The following is a 17,585-nucleotide window of genomic DNA, read 5'->3' as shown; positions in this document are numbered from 1 at the left end:
GATATTTTATTAGCACGTGTCACATATATTAAGTATCTATGTAGTTACGTATATGGGTATGGAATATGTGTGCATAGGTGCGTACTATTTGAGAAGGAGGTATGTCATGAATATAGGAGGATGGGGTTAATCATTGGGGCGATATATGTATGTATGTATGGAATGCATGTAGTTATATATGTACATTTGCATATATTTATGACAAGCTTTCTTAATTATACTAACCATGCTACAGCTTCGCTGTACACAAAACCTGCCACAGCACGACGCACAACTTCAAAGCATAGATCTGAACCTTCCATACTAGAAAATACAATATAGAAATAAAAAATAAAAGAGAAAAAAGTACGCACAAAGGCAAAAACAATCAAATTAAAATAGCATTTTATAAATTCAAGTGTAAAATTTTCGAAAAAAAGTGTAACTGTACTATGTATGCAGATATGTATGTGCAGATGTTAATGTATGTAAATATCTGTAATAGTCAATTAGCGTGTCACATATACATACAATTCAAACACCATGTAGAGCATTCCCTCTGAGCTATAGGTCTCCAGTAACTCGACTATATGCGGATGTTTCAGCATGTGGCATATTGTCGCTTCACGCTTTAAGTCTGCAATGAGCATATTTTGTTCTAATTATATTAAATAGGTTCGCATCCAAATGTACAAACGGGCGTACACAATAAATATTATTTGAATAAAAACAAAAAAAAAGATTTGGAAAAGACAAAGTAAAGTGGGAGAAAAAGTTACAGAGGAATATGTAGGAGTAAATATGTATATAATTTATATCTAGCAATCGCTATTACAACCTAATGCCCTACACAATATATAAGAATACATAAAAGTACTAGTAGACCAGGCAGATGTTATCCTTTCCAATTATTTTCTTGAATTGAATTTTAAAAAAATTTCAAAGATATGTCTTTTTCATATTGTGGCATCTGTTCACATTGTAGACGCTGTTAAAACAATTCCTTATTTCTACCCCTCCCTCTTCATTTTTATGTGGTTGTGTATTTTTCTAAACTTATCTTTTCATTCCCTTATCCCTATACCTATACCCAGCCCTGCCCCTTTACCCATCCTACCACGTGCGTTAATCGTGAATCTATCTAAACTTTGTACTTCGCTTTACTCATAGTGTTCTTATCGCTTGAAGGTTTTTTTTTTAATTTCTATGGGCTAATCCTTTACAGAAAAATTAAGTGTTTGGAATTTGCGGAAGCAGAGCGAAATAATCTATACACTGAAAGAAAAATCCATCGCAACAAGATGTTGAATCAACTACGCACAAATTATTGATTTGTAATTGACCGTTTTAGTAGTCAAATGAACAAAAAAAGTTGTTGCGACAGCTTTGTATGAAAGTACCTATGTTACCATATAAATAAGGCGCGATAGCCTCCGAAGAGATTTTAGGCTGAACTTCTCTTCCAATTTGCGTCGTGCTCCTTTTTAATTTTTCTTACAAATTGGCCGGACGCGACCTACTTGTTTTATGCCGACTCCGAATGGCATCTGCAAGGCATATGAGTTTTCACTGAGAGCATTTCATGGCAGAAATGCACTCTGAGTGCTTCCCAAACACTGCCGAAGGGCGACCCCGCTTAGAAAAATTGTCTTCTAATTGAAAAACCTTATTTCTAAAATTTTGATGTTGCTTTTCCCGGGGTGTGAACCCAGAGTCTTCGGTGCAGTAGGCGGAGCACGCTACCATCGCACCACACCAGGTATTTGATTATAGCCACGGCGGCCGCCATATAAATATGTAAATATGTGAATACATAAATACGCATGCTTGCTACATATACATACATACATATGAATATAGAAATGAAAATAGTAGTCACAAAACTGATTCTCAATTCTTTCAGTTGCAGCTCAGCTCATTCTCAATTTCTTCTCTCGCATGTAGTTGCCGCGCTTGATTGTTTCGAACAAAACTTGTAGTATAAATGTTTCACGTAACATTTTAAAAAGAGAACTTGTAAGTTATAGAAAAGTAAAGAATCAAATCACAGGAAGGTAATTCACCAGTGGAGTAACTTTACATGTAATTCGGCAAGTTTAGTTTTCGTAACACTTTAAGTTTAAACGATTCCAAAACAACTCAAACTTTTATTTTGTCGGAAACAACAACATTAAAAAGGATGTTTTTTATTATCTTATTAGATTCGTTCGGGTGAGTGAAAATTCGTAAAAATTTGAATAAAATGTTACTAACTTTGTAAAAATCCTCTTCGTTCAAGCAAAACTTTTGCAACAAGAGGGCGCAATTTTGCATTTCGCTTGGACGAGAAGTTGCAAAATTGTACCCGATAAATAGATGTCCCGGTATCTCATAACTTTTTGTTTTTTCGATTTGATGGTTTTCTTATTTTGGTGTTTTTTTTAACAACTGGCACCATCGTCATGAGTACAAAGTAAAGATCGCTGTGAGCGTAAAATTCTGTTTGAAACTTGCTCATATATTGACAGTTGATCGCCGTTGAAATGACCTGTAAGATCAGTTGTGTTAACAGAAAAATCAGTTAGATTGATTAGGAATCTTCAATTTTACAAAATTTTGTTAACTTAAGAGCGAGAATTTATCTTCTGTTGAAATGACTAAACTAATTTGTTCGCTTGACAAAGAACTCGGTCGAGTTAACCATAATTCGATCAATTTCACCGAATCTGCGTTAAGTAAAGAACAACAGAACCGATTTGTTGATTTTACTAGCACCATTTCTTTCAGTGTAGCCATATTTCGATATGCAATCTGGCATTCATTGAATAGTTTGACGCAGAAACATGAAGAGTCCCATTCGAATATCTCTTTGCTTTGGAGGTGAAATTTTCACTAATTTATGTTTTGCTATTTTGCGTTTTCTTGTCTAATGGCATTATTCTGTATTGAAACAATAGCTCGTCTAGCAATGGTATTCTCTATCATTTTCGTTCGTGTTTAACGTTATGTCAAAGAGGAAGTTGAAAGCAATAGTTAAATGATATGTTGCTGTCGTTTAGCACCGGGGTCCCCAAAATCAAAACTGTGGCTGTGTGAGTAAAACTAAAATCATCTTATTGGTAGTGGCTTGGTTGATGAAAAATTAATGAGGTAGGACATACGCACGCGTGTTTGTTAACACACAACAAGTAATTCGTAAATATGCCATATATATACTACTTTATTGCTTGAGTCTAAGGAAAAATTTAAACAAAATAAATTGTTAACATTACACCATTAAAACATTCTGCGCATGAGCGTTTGTTTGCAAAACATCTTTTCGCAAATGCGCAAATAAACAATAGCCTCACCCGATGTTGCTACTCTGCTTGTTCAACGACAACTAAAGGCGAATAAAGACGAAAGGAATAATAATACGTGTGAAGTGGTGCCAATAATTATTCAACTAAATGAGGACCACTGGTTTAGCATAATGGAAAGAAACGAACGATTCGCCTCTGAGACGAAACGAGCGTTCATTTGGCAATAGAGTATGAGGCCTTAAATTTTAACCGACAACTTTTAAATTTAAAAATAATGAAGAAGCATTTTCTATTTGGAATTTCGTTTGAAGTATCACCAACAAAGAGAACTTTTTTTAATACCCCCTCGTGCTTGTAATGTTTGCCAAGGCGTATGATGAATATATGAAGGTTGAGTGGAACGTCACCCTACCGCCGCTCTGAAAACGCCAAAAACCGGAATACTTTTGAAAATGCATTGACCTTTGTACCGTGTGGTAGAGAGGTAGTGTGCTGACTACCGAAAGCTGCAGGTTTGTGTGACGGGACACCCAGCATCAAAAGTAATTAAGAAAATTTATTTTGACGATCGGCTCTCGACATTAGTTCGGAAAGCCCTTCGATTGTATTTCTGCCATAAAAAGCTTCTCAGCTAAAAAGTACTCAGATTCCGTTCTGAGTCGGCACAAGAAATGTAGTTCCACTGGTTTGTGGGAAAAATTAAGGACCAACAAATACTGTTAAAGGGATCCGCATTCTCATAGTATGCATGCCAAACGGTCAGCATCCCTGTTGTTGTTATAGCAGTGCTTCGCCCCATCCAATAGGCGCGACCGATCATAATTTATCATGATTATCCTCTAACGGGAGTCCAAGAAAACTTGCAGTTTAAACAGGGGTGGACCAGAGTGAGAGACGTGTGAGAGGCATTGGTTACACAGTGAATTAAGGAGATGGTTGATGTCATGTGGGGCAACATTGCAAGCAGGACATACATTCTGTATGTCGGGGTTGATTCTGGATAGGTAAGAGTTTAACCTGTTGCAGTACACAGATCGAAATTGAGCTAGAGTAACGCGCATCTCCCTTGGGAGAATGCGTACCTCTTCTGCGAGCTCTGGGTATTTTTTTTTTAAGAACTGGGTTGCCGGGGTAATTTCTGGCATATAGGTCCGACGCCTGAGTACTCTCGCCTCATTGCGTATGTGATGCTCTGGGGACATGGGAAACCAGCCCGCAGCGGTTCTGAGAGCGGTGTTTTGGCAGGCCTGTATTTTCTTCCAGTGAGTAACCTTTAGACTTGGCTATCATATCAGTGACGCGTAGTATGCAATCGGTCAGTAAATTGTTTTGTAAGAGGTAATGAGAGTTTCTTTATACTGCCAAGTGCTGTCGGCAAGAGATTTGAGATTTAATTGTTGGCCAGTATACCTTGATTGTGGCAGTGAGTAAAATTTCTTTCCTGGACCTATTTAGTAGGTCCTCTGTTGTCCTCATATCGCAATTAGGCTAGGTTTGCTTGGTTATCCTACAGATTTCCGAGGAAAAGATCGGTCCTAGTGATCTCGGAGTTAGATCGCGCCAATTTATCAGACTAAACAAATTCTTCATGAGATGTATCCGTAAGCAAATCAACGTCCCATAAATAATGGCTTTCGAAGTAAGAAATCGGACACTTCCTAATAAATGTTTCTAATTTATTGTTAAAAAGTAAAGCATGGTCAATAATCCGTTCTTATTTTAATTCTTTTTCATGCTTATATAACTGGCATTTAATGAAACAAAAGGCACATCTTCGAAAAAAATGTAAACGATAAGTTATACAGCTACAGAAAAAAGTTGGGCGATCTCATAATGCTATACATGTAATTCTATGCATTTTTATGCGCTAAGACCAAATCCGACATCTGAATTTCTGAATTGGCCTAACTGTACGTAGTTTGGTTCTAACCTCAAAGAAAATAGTAAAATCCATGCCGATAGAGCTTTTTTTGAGGTGGACCTAACCTGGATCCGCTAGTGCAATTCGCATTCGCAGTAAAAAAATTCCTGTGCATACATGTACATGTATGTGCATACATGTATCTTATTACCAGATCCGCAAACTTTGTATAGGAGTGTAATTAATCACTGTTAATCTTTTAGAAGATCGGCATTAGTGAATATTCCATGGTTTTTCAATTTGAAAAATTATATGTACTTCAATGAGAGCTAAGGCGAATCTATACAAGGTGAAGGCAAAGCGAATTCTACAAATTTGCCGAGCAGAAGAATGTCAAGTCAGAACAAAATTTTCATTGATTTCGATTGACTGGCATATTGTTGCCAAGGCGAATTCAGTACCAGGTGTTGTTATCCCAACAGCTGATTGCTTCGTCTTGATAATTTTCCATACAAAACCTTGTACAATGATATGTAAGTTAATGGAATCTATGAAAATTATCTTTTGACTTGTCATTCTTCTGCGCAGCGAATTGGGTGAATTCGCTTTGCAACCACCTGGTATAGATTCGCCTTGATTGTTGTACAAATGCGTTACAAGGCAAATTCAGGTGTTATTATCCTAACAGCTGATTGCTTCTTCTTGCTTATTTTCCATACAACGCTTTGTACAACAATATGCCAGTTAATCGAAATCAATCAATATTTTCTTTTGACTTGACATTCCTTTGCACGGCGAATTAGTTTGATTTGCTTCGCCATCACTTTGTATGGATTCACCTTGAATGCGTTGTATGGAAAATAATAAAAAATAAGCAATCAACGGTTCGGTTAGGCGAATTCAGTACCAAGTGTTGTTATACCAACAGCTGATTTCTTCTTCTCGGTTATTTTCCTTACAGCGCCTTTTATTTTAATATGTCAGTTAATAGCAATCGATTAAAATTTTCCTTTGACTTGACATTCTTCTGCACGATGAATTTGTTGAATTTGCTTTGCCACCACATTATACGGATCCGCCTTGGTTGTTCGGATAACAACACCCTTGGTACTGAATTCACCTTGCTCTGCTCTTAATATAATTGTTGCTTTACATAAGAAACTATCAAAATTTTCTATAAACATCGCCAAATTTAAAATTTAATAGCTGCTATTTTAGATTACATTTTATTAACACGTGCAGTGAGAGAAAGTTTAACACAAAAACAATATAGTTACATCTGCAAAGGTCAAAGGTTACTACAAATCTAATCCAAGAATTATCTAAATCAAGCCATAGACAGCTTAAAACTTTGAATACTTAACTACAGTTGAATCATAATTTATTTACGCCACGTAAAGTATTATTTAATGTAAATTACTTAAGGATAAAATACCAAATGGCGCTTACCAGCTGTGCTCAGTCCTGGGCTCGCTGTAAATTTTGCCACATCGACAATCTTAACAGCAAACTGTTGGTTTGATTCTCGATGAATGCAGCGTCGTACTATGGAGAAGGGGCCCCTAAATGGAAAATAAACAAAAATCAGTTACAACAACAAAAAATGGAACCCACGTTCACAACTTACTTTCCAATAACTTCGCACAATTCGTAAACGTCGTCAAACAAAATTTCATCCTCTGCCATTTTTAATAATTGATAAATTGACAAATTGTTTTAGTAGTTATTGCTATTGCTTGCTATACTTTTCTGTTACTGGTCGCACTAAGCTGTGTGCACAATTCCTTTTTTACAGCCGCTCTAAGTTCCTTGTCAATTTTCACGCCTGCAAAAACATTGACGAGCACTCAATTTTGCTGACATATATTGTAAAATCGTACGAGATGGTGTAGTTCCCCAATCTTTATGTTTTGTGTTTTTTTTTTTTTTTCTTTTTTTATATTCAAACGGCTAAGTAACAAGCAAACTGCCTAAATTATCAATTGGCAGCTTTTCTTGCTACATGTACAAACTACGAATATTTCTTCAACTTTGCCCAGCACCATACAACTTGACTCGTCTCTCACCCTCTCGTTCGCTATATCCTCCTCCACTCTTATCTAGGTTACTACTGTGTTTGTTTGCATTCGTGTTGTTTGAAAAGTTTGTGTTACTGATTTGATTTGAAGCTGTTGTTGATGCCAGAAAAAAATGTTGTACATCTAAAAGTATAAAAATTGATAAAAGGTTCAATATTCTTTATGGCATTTAATTAAATATGGATGATTACTATAAAATTCAATTAGAGAAAAGGTGGTTAGAAAAACTTTAAATTGTTTGAAGAGCGCGATGTAACGGTTTTGATAAGCAATGCGGCAGTTCAATGTGCTTCAAAATTGCTCGGCCAACAATAAAGCGAGAAAAGATGTTAGTTCATACAGGGTGTTCCTTGGAATATTCAACATTTTTGATGGAAACTCTGGGCGCTTCGGCGAACACAATAATAATAAATAAATTAAAAATAAAAAATTGCTTCAAATAAATGTTTTCATACATATGTACATACATTTAAAAGCGATGAGAGCAATTCCTGCTTAATTCATACAAAGGTTAGGTTAGGTTAAACTGGCCGGTAAATGAGGACCTCACATATATTGAATGAGCCTGTAGTTTTACCAGAACTTTGTTTAAAGACCAAGCTGAAAAACCCTGTCAAAACCAGGGCCTATGTTATAAAATAACTCCGTCCTCTTGGCAAATACTAGAAGCTTTCTAGTACCTATGTCACTTGCTGCTTCTGGATCTGACAGCTTTATCCCTGCTAATAACTGGAGCCTTAGCCAAGCGCATTGCACGAGCGCAAAGCGTCTGCTATCACTGACCAAGCCTAATTTAAAGGCAGTGTCCAGTCAGAATACCCGCATGAGTCCACAGTCCTCTTTTTTTAATGATAGGAGCAACTTTGTTAGTCTAAGGTTGTAAGATCTACAAAGAATCTTGGACACTTTGCAGCCCCGCGTTTGGACCCACGTCGTTCCCGTTTGGTCGATCATGTGCATCTCTCGCCTTGCCTTAATCTCGCTCAATCTAATTGGGACGTCTACAGAGCAAGCTACAAGGGATGCGCCCCTTGTAGCTAGTTCATCCGCTTTTTCATTATCATCTATTCCCATATGCCCTGGGACTCAATATAGATGTATGCTTTTCTGTCCCGAATATTTCTAGAGACTTCTTACACTCTAACACACTTTTAGATGCTGTGTGTAACACGGCTGCATCTCAAGCTATTTTCTTCCAGTGTTTCTACTGCTTTGATTACGGCTAATAATTCCTCTTGAAAAACGCTACAGTGATGTGGCAGCTTGTAGGATCCGTTTATTTCCGGATCAACACAGTATACCACCCTTGCGTACATCATCCACTTCTACTGTGGTCTACGCTCAAGCTTCCCCGAGGCAGCCAGCCTCGTTGCAGTGGTTAACGCTATGTTCTTTGCTACTAGGTATACAGGTGGAATGTGCAGAATGGCATACAGTGCAGCCGTCGGGGTTTTTTCAGGGCTCCCGTAATGCTAAGCATTGATAGTGTGCATAACAACTCTAATTTTTTGAGGTAGGTTCTTTTTAGTGTGGCTGTCCACCAAACAAGGACTTCATATTATAGGATAGAGTTTACAATCCCCGTAAATACCCAATAAGAGAGAGAGAGGGGGACAAACCCCAAGTACATCTCAGCATTCTTTTACGTGCATAAGTGCCGTCGAGGCTTTCGTCACTCTCTCCTCCACGTTGAGCTTTCAAGGCAACTTCTTGTCTAGGAAGATTCTTGGAAACTTGTAATGTAGACGTTCCAATCAGATTGCGCGAGATTAAAAGAGGGCGTAAGCTTAAAATTATCGACCAAGTAGGAAAGGCGTGGAACCAAACGCGGGGCTTGCGGGAGAAAGTAACTTTTATCATTGAAAAGATGGAACTGTAGGCTCATGATGGATAATCTGAGTGACCACTGCTTGCGGGCGTCACATGCTTTCAAATCAGTGATAGCAGATGTAGGAAGTGCGGCTTAGAGGAGCAAACCATCGAACAAGTCTTGTGCTTGTGCCCTGCGCCCGCAAGGCTAAGAATTCAACTATTAAGAGTGGCACAGTTTTCAGATATAGAAGCAGCAAGTAGCATAGGTCCCAGAAAGCTTCCAGAATTTGCGAAGAGGACGAAAATATTTTATAACACAGGTCATGGTTTTTGACAGTGTTTTTCACTTTGGTCGTTAAGCAAACTTCTGGTATTATTATGGACTCATTCAGTCTATGTGATATCCTCACGGACCAGTCAGTTCAACCTACCTTACCATGGTTTAGGTACAACAGGACAACAGGTTTGAGTACAAGAAGACAAACAAGGTTGCTTCAACATTTCAATTTGTATAAAGACGAGGCATCCTACTCAGAGCATAATGAGTTTTTATATGGTCATGTATCCGGTTTTAGGTATCGACTGTTAAGCATTAACATTTACATTGCGTAATATAGAGGACTCAATGGGTAATTAGGGCGCCGTGGTGTCGTGGTAGCGTTCTCCGCCTACCACACCGAAAATTTTGGATTCACTCCCCTGGCGAGGCAACATCAAAAACTTAGATGCCGTTCGGAGTAGGCGTGAAACATGTAGGTCCCTACCCGCCGATTTGTAAAAAAATTAAAAAGGAGTACGACGCAAATTGGTAGAGGGCTCGGTCTTAAATTTGTACGGTGATTATCGCGCTTTGCATTTATTTATTTTTATTAATGTATATTAATTACAAAAACTTAAGATTGTATAAAATTAAATAAATTGGCTTTAAATTTTGAATGCTATTCACGTCCGATTATGTGTCAAACAAAATAATTTGAGCAAATATTGAGATATCTCTACCAAATTTAGTACACTGGTTTACCTGGATCAAGAATATATTGTTATTGAAAATGAAAAAAATGCGATAGTTCATTACCAAAGTAAAAATATAGTAAAGTTTTGGAAAATGAACGTGACACTTTCAACATTTAAAAGGAAAAATTTCTAAATTTTTCCAAACCGTAAATCAAACTCCATCGAAGAGTTTATTAAGTAGAGGTCTCTTCTTTCGTTACTTGGAAATACGTGCGGCGACAGTAGTACTTTCTGAGCCAAAGCGTCTTCTTTCATTCTTATAGTATGACCAAGCTAGCAAAGTCTTTAAGTTTTAATTCGGTGCAATACTTATGCTCATGTCTACGTAAAGGAAATACAGCTAGTTCTTAAATTCCCTTTCGTTATGGATCATTCTGATGTAAGTGAACTCTGCCTCTGTGGAGTCTAACGATACCCGCCACCCCGTCTAACGATACCCCGCCACTTATTTGTTCATTCTAATTGCGTAGCTTCCTCTTACAGCTATATTCAGCCTTAGATTACGTAAATGGTGAATGGCGTGACAGCTCACGATCAATCACAGAATTCTCTAACAAGATATAAGTCCTCTTTACTTTTGCAATACCACTTTTTGTAAGATACCAAATGAGTTCGGATAGAGAGTGCGACTTCTAGTCGTTCGAAACAGACAACAGTCCTTTTTGGAGCCATCTGTGTAGAATGACATGATGCCCTTCCTGTTTGTACTGCTGTTTCAGGGCTGGTGACCATAATATGGCTCCGTACACTAGTAGGTGTCTGATGCAAGGCCATATTAAACGTTTTAGTTTTAAGACCGTTTCTACTAACTTTTTTTTTTGAACGAGTAGTAAGCAATGTATCCTCTTCTTTCGATATTGACTTTGGAACTTGTCGCCTATTTCGATGCTGAGCTTTATGACCATCGTAGAGAGCGAGAGTTTATTGCCATTTAGTAAATGCAGTCGTAATGCATGTGTTTTAGTTGTGTTACTGAGAAGTATCTATTCTTTTTCGATTGGGATAGCATGACTCCCGCTTGATGCTACCAAGCCATGCACCCTACAGGATTGCACTTAATCTTGAGGGAAAGCACCAGACAATGCGCCAAGAACGTCGTCTGCTCTGTATATGCTCTTCTTATCGAGATTGAGTAGTATTTCGTTCGGCGCAGTGGGGACATCCCCTTCCCGTAATATTGGTCGTTTTTGGATATGTTAATGTTGACCTTATGTAGATGTCCAAAAGGCGCTCAAGGACTATCAGGTTTATTGACCTTTAGCCTTTGGCATTATCGTAAGTTTGTCTTAGGCAGCGGTATATGTGTCAGAGTGATACTAGCACTATATGGCCTTTCCAGTCAGAGGACTATTGGATCACCTTGCCTTTCAGACGTCATCGGGTTGATGCCATCAAGCCCGGAGAAGCTGATGATTGTGAAAATTATCAAATCAAGTTAGCCCTCCGACGATTGAGAACGTGTGCAGATGCATTATTTTTCTGATGTGAAACGAAATACAAAGAAGTGCGATATGGAACCCCAGTGGGTCAGGAGGTTAGATTATTCCCGCGGTAGGTATGCCTATCGTAAAGGGCGACTAAAATACCAAATAGATTCAAGGGGTTGTGTAGCGCAACCCTTTCAGGTTTCCAGCGCAATATATAGCTTCTCCAAACCCAATTGTCAACCTCACCTACCCGTGGCGAATCCTGTTTCATTAACAGCCGATGCTCTGGCGACTCCGAACTCCTCATGTATCTAGGGGGTGGGAGGGCGTGATGACCTAGAAGGTTGTTGTTGTTGCTGTAGCAGTGATGACCTAGAAGGTCGCATGTGGTTATAACAAATCGTCCCGAGATGGTAGGGCTTGGTACCGGAACATACCGGATCTGCATCCGGCAAAGAACCATCAACATCGATAACACTACCCAAGACCTTCGAGGAGTGTCCTTATCGCTATAACAACAACAACAACATATGATTTTGAGGCACAAAAATTTCCAACTACAACGATTAGACAATAGACAGATATTTATTTTATTAGCAACGGATTTAATTAGGGTAATGTGTTTTTGAAATACATACTGACAAAAGTACATACCTTGGTATGTGTTTTTATATGTTCCCGTTAAAATGTTTACGATCTATTCATCTGGAAGGCATTTAAACAGCAGAAGTCTCGTTGCAAAAGCTATCAATCCTTTCGGTTTTGAATGTGTCAATCAAAAACTTTTATAAAGATTCACGCTTTTACAATTTTAAGAATATGATTGTGGTTTTATTGAATTTCTTCTGTGACACAACCGACAACACCCCACCACTACTCTCCCTCCACAACCGTAACATCAAATAATGGAGCAAACAATGGAAAGCGTTTGGTTGAAAGTGGTTGCAAAATATCAAGAAGTCAACAAACTCAACTCGACTACAACAATAAATGCGGCATTAAAGAAGTGTGACTACAACAACATTATTGTCATAATGGATATACTATGTATGTATGTGTGTTTTTAAAATTGTTATATTTCATTTATCTAGGTGTACACATACATAGCTCTTGGCTGCTGCCGGAAGGAACTTTGTTGTGAAAGAAATGAATTTTCATTCGGAAATGGATTCCTGCTGATAAGCATCACTGTCATAAACTTATCGCTAGGCAATTGTTAACTAACGTACAACGGCTTCAGCGTACCTGAACGTCTCTGTACCTTTTTACGGCTGCCAATACGTCAATGTGTAATTCATCATTTACGCTTTTCCCCCCATTTTACTGTAAATGTTTATGCGACAGTTACCCACCGACGTGTGCCGTACGTACGGACGTTTGTCGTACGAAACACGTTTGACCGAACCCTCAAGCCCGTAGGAATCAATGTGTGCGTCTGTGTACATGTACATAACATATTTGTGTGTGTATTGTTTAGAGCAAAGCACTGTTGCCATTGACCAGTTTGCATGCATGCTTATGGAAACATCAACCTTTTCCATTTTAATTTTTGATGTTGAAAAAGGCTGGAATTATTATTAAATAAATATAAATAGATTGCATATTTATAACCTGCACTTTTACATAATTATTTCGAATTATTTTCACAATTTTTCAAACTTTAATTTGGTGTTTTTGCATAAAACTGCAAACGGTCAAAAATTAGCGCACAAAAGTTTACTAGGCAACTCTGTCTAGTGAGGGAGCGATCAGCTGACACGTTCTTACGGAAAAAATCAAAATTGTTTTGATTTCTACGTTCCGGGCTACGTACGTACGGGCGTTGCACGTCGGTGAGTTTTCGTTTACATTGCACACTCATAAGATAGATAGGTTGTGTCAGCTGACACGTTTTTGGTACGTACGTTCGTGAGTAACCACGGCTTTAGACGTTCATACTTTAACAGTGTGATAAGCATTGTTCTCTTTTTTGTTGCAATGGTTTTGATCGCATTGAAAGCCATATGAATGTTGATATTGAAAGTGAAACGCACCAGCACTATGTCCTCCAGATTATAGAAAGCTTTTGAAGTAAAAGTTGAATAAAACCGGAAAAACTTTTCAAACAAATTTTAGGAAGAAAACTTTTGGGATAAAAACGCATACAAATTTTTTGTCAATAAGATAGCGAAATTCACTGCTGATATGAAGACAATTATATGAAAATAAATATTTTCTTAAAGAGATGTAGCATTACAAAGAGTAATCTTTAAAAATATGTTTTCGAGTATCATTAGTGTTCCTCAGGGCAGCCATCTTGGCCCGATTCTGTTTTAAACGGTTTTATTCAGCTTGAGTTGACAGGCTGGCTGGCTGGCACGAAAATTGTAATTGGAATTTAGGTAACTTCCCGATAAGCTACAAGCTTGAAACTTGGAATATAGTTCAGAACCCGATGACAATGCAATAATAAGAAAAAAATCCGCTAGGTAGCGCAAATTGTCAGGAAAGAGTCACTAACTGAACTTAATAGAACGAGAAATAATAGGCAATTAAATAATGAATAAAAACTTGAAAATAAAATATAAAAAAAAATTTTAGTTAAACGGTGTTATTGAAAACAATACTTACATTAAGTAACAATAATACTAAAAGCTAGAAAATAATTAGGTAGGTCCAAGGTACTAGTCATGGCACTCCTCATCAATCTAGGGCGTTGATCATACAATTAAATAAAAGCATTGGACGCGTCAAGGTTCTATTGATAGTCATAAGTAAGACCAACTGAACCCATAATCAGGTTATGGCACGCCTCACATTTTTAGAAATTTCACGCGCCCAACGCTTTTACTTAATTGCCTGATAAACGCCCTAGATTGATGAGCAGTGTGATGATTAGTACCTAGGACCTACTTAATTATTTTCTAGCTTTTAGTATTATTATTACTTCATGTAAGTATTGTTTTCAATAAACCGTTTAACTTAAACAATTTTTTTTAATTATTTTTGCTATTTATAAACGATATCTCTACAACTATAAAATATTCTAAAATCTTGATGTATGCTGATGATGTACAACTTTTTAAGACTTACGCATCGATTGAAGAACGTTCTTTACTTCTGACGGATTTAAATTGCTTAGCTGCTTGGTGCAATGTGAACCACATGCCGCTTAATCTTCATAAATGTAAATTTATGTGTTTTTCGCGTAGGAGTTTACAACCAGCTTCTTACACAATTAACAACTAAAACCTTGAAAGTGTTAATATTTTTGTTGACTTGGGAGTTGCAATGATCTGCAAACTTAGCTTCAACACTAGGGTGGTAACGAGGTATATGGTGAATTTTAATTGTTGTTCTATCTTTCGGGACACCCTGCTAAAATATGCCAATAGATCAGAAAATGATTATTGCAAAGTTTCAGGCCAATCCGAGAATGTTAACTCGTGCCTCATTGAGGTCAAAGTTAGGAAAAACAGCGATTTAGTCAGTAAAAGCGAAACCATTTATGCCAGGAACTTCACTCGTATATCATTCGATCATCTTAATCTTAATGCGGCCACCCTGATCGGATATTCAGATCAAAATTAATACAAATAAAATTACCTATCGAATGATATACGAGTGAAGTTCCTGGCATAAATGGTTCCGCTTTTACTGCCGAAACACTAAAATTTTTTCAGAGAAATCGCCGTTTTTCCTAACTTTGACCTCAATGAGGCACGTGTTTACATTCTCGGATTGGCCTAAAACTTTGTAGTAATCATTTTCTGATCTATTGGCATATTTTAGGAGGATGCCCCGAAAGATAGAACAAAAATTTTAATTTACCATATACCTTGTAACCACCCTGTTCAACACTCATATATAAGGACCGCATTATATATTGCGAACGATAGCTCAGACGAACGAATCGTCTCTTATCATCTTCATCCAGCAATGGTATTTTCTATCACTTTCGTTCGTTTCTTACGTCATGTCAAAGAGGAAGGCCTCAGAATACCATTGCTAGGCGAAGTTGTTAAGAGACTATTAGTTCCTCTGAGCTAGCGTTCGCAGTACAGAATGATGCCTAAAGTGCAGCCTTGACAGATTGACGACGCCGTCGTCGTTTTGACGATTTTCTACTAGAATGACGCTGGGACGATTTTGTAATGAAAAATGACGATTTAAGCCTGCCTTCTATGTAAGATTTCTTTTAAATATTTAAACACCAAGAAATTACATACATATATTAAAAATTGAGATACTCGCTTTTTTATTTTTTATGCCATTTCCAACACTAAGTTTTATTGACATTTGCGCTTATCTTTTATACGCTTACTAGCACTGTGCAAGAATGACTTTTGATGTATATACGTACAAGCCGCGCAAGAAGAATTTGAGTGCGAAAGTGAAACAATTAAGTCAAAATGGATAAATTTGTGAAATTGAGCTATTGGAATTTCAGCCGAAAAAGATGCTACATCCATGTCAAACTCGCTGGCTATCTTTAGAGGCAGTAGTATACAGAGTATTAGAACTTTATGAGCAATTAAAAATATTTTTTAACTTCGCTGTTAATGTTAACAAAATAGTGTAGAAACCATTCTTGATAACTTGGATGATATTAATGAATTGTATCTCTCCTTCCTGAAATATATCCTTCAAAATATTAATAAAGTAAATAAAATTTTCCAAAGTGAGAGCTTCAAGTACATAATATATATTCAGAAATAAGAGGACTTTAATTAAGTATATTGTATATTAGGTAGGTTGAACTGGCCGGTCCATGAGGACCTCACATAGACTGATTGAGTCCGTAGTGTTACCAGAAGTTTGTTTTAACGACCAAACTGAAAAACCCTATCAAAAACCAGGACCTATGTTATAAAATAACTCCGTCCTCTTGGCAAATACTAGAAGCTTCCTAGGACTTAAGCCACTTGCTGCTTCTAGATCTGACAGCTGTATCACTCCTAATAGCTGGAGTCTTAGCCTGGCAAGTGCAGGGCACGAGCACAGAACGTGCTCGATCGTTTCCTCCTCCAACCCGCACTTCCTACACCTGCTATCACTGACCAAGCCTAATTTAAAGGCATGTGACGCCAGAAGGCAGTGTCCAGTCAGAATACCCGTCATGAGTCTACAGTCCTCTCTTTTTAATGATAGAAGCAACTGTGTTAGTCTAAGGTTGTAAGACCTACACATAATCTTCGACACTTTACAGCCCCGCGCTTGAACCCACGCCTTTTCTGCTTGGTCGATCATGTGCACCTCTCGCCTTCGCTTAATCTCGCCCAATCTAATTGGGACGTCTACGGAGCAAGCTTCAAGGGATGCGCCCTTTTTAGCTAATTCGTCCGCTTTTTCATTCCCATCTATTCCCATATGCCCTGGGACCCAATATAGATGTATGCTTCTCTCTGTCCCGATTCTCTCCAGAGACTGCTTACACTCTAACACGCATTTAGATGCTGTGCTATGCGAGATTATTGCCTTAATTGCTGCTTGACTGTCAATATAAAAGTTAACACGGTTGCAGCTTAAGCTATTCTCTTCCAGGGTTTCTACTGCTTTGGTTACGGCTAATATTTCCGCTTGGAAAACGCTACAGTAATCCGGCAGCCTGTAGGATCTGCTTAATTCCGGAGAATATTGTATATTAAGTTAATAAAATTTTCCAAAGTGAGGGGCTTCAAATGCATAATATGTATTCAGAAATAAAAAGGCTTTATTTAAATATATTGTATAATTTTGTAAACCCGGAATGTATTACATTAACAACATAGAAATTATAGATAATAAAAACATTTCAAATATATTGGAAAATTATCAGATTTATATAGGAGTTTTTGCGATGGATACGCTCATCGCCACTAACATTTCCGAGCAAAAAAAATCTAATTTAAACAAGATTGTATTATTTTTTATATTGAACTGTGTGATCAAATTAAAAAGCGTTTTGATTTTAAAAATGTTGTTCTACAAAACTTAAGTTTCATGGATCCCACAGAAGTTGCTGGAAAAAAAAATTATTCTTTGCATATGGTCTTGCAACATTTTTCGCACACAATCGATTAAAGTTTTTAGAATTTAAGACATATTTTGAAGACATTTCTAAGGTTCCTCCAGAAGTTTTTTAGAAAACTATTTCTACTATCAAAAGAGCTGA

General features: G+C 37.4%; 1 protein-coding gene across 14 annotated transcripts in view; it reads right to left on the bottom strand.

Moving 5' to 3' along the window:
- Positions 1–17,585, bottom strand: part of CASK (peripheral plasma membrane protein CASK) — a 471,051-nt gene that overhangs the window by 255,334 nt on the left and 198,132 nt on the right. For 10 of the 14 annotated variants that reach the window (XM_067762338.1, XM_067762339.1, XM_067762340.1 and 7 more), the window contains 4 exons: positions 6,749–7,322; positions 6,571–6,683; positions 511–637; positions 226–303 (listed from right to left, as the gene is read on the bottom strand). In XM_067762338.1, the coding sequence (XP_067618439.1) occupies positions 226–303; positions 511–637; positions 6,571–6,683; positions 6,749–6,807 (377 nt within the window). In that variant the 5' untranslated portion in view covers positions 6,808–7,322. The remainder of the gene's footprint in view (positions 1–225; positions 304–510; positions 638–6,570; positions 6,684–6,748; positions 7,323–17,585) is intronic. The other 4 variants (XM_067762343.1, XM_067762345.1, XM_067762347.1 and 1 more) reach the window with 2 other exon arrangements.

This window comes from Eurosta solidaginis, chromosome 1, assembly GCF_040869045.1.
Source record: "Eurosta solidaginis isolate ZX-2024a chromosome 1, ASM4086904v1, whole genome shotgun sequence".
NCBI lineage: Eukaryota > Metazoa > Arthropoda > Insecta > Diptera > Tephritidae > Eurosta > Eurosta solidaginis.
This window is presented reverse-complemented; position numbering and strand designations above follow the sequence as displayed.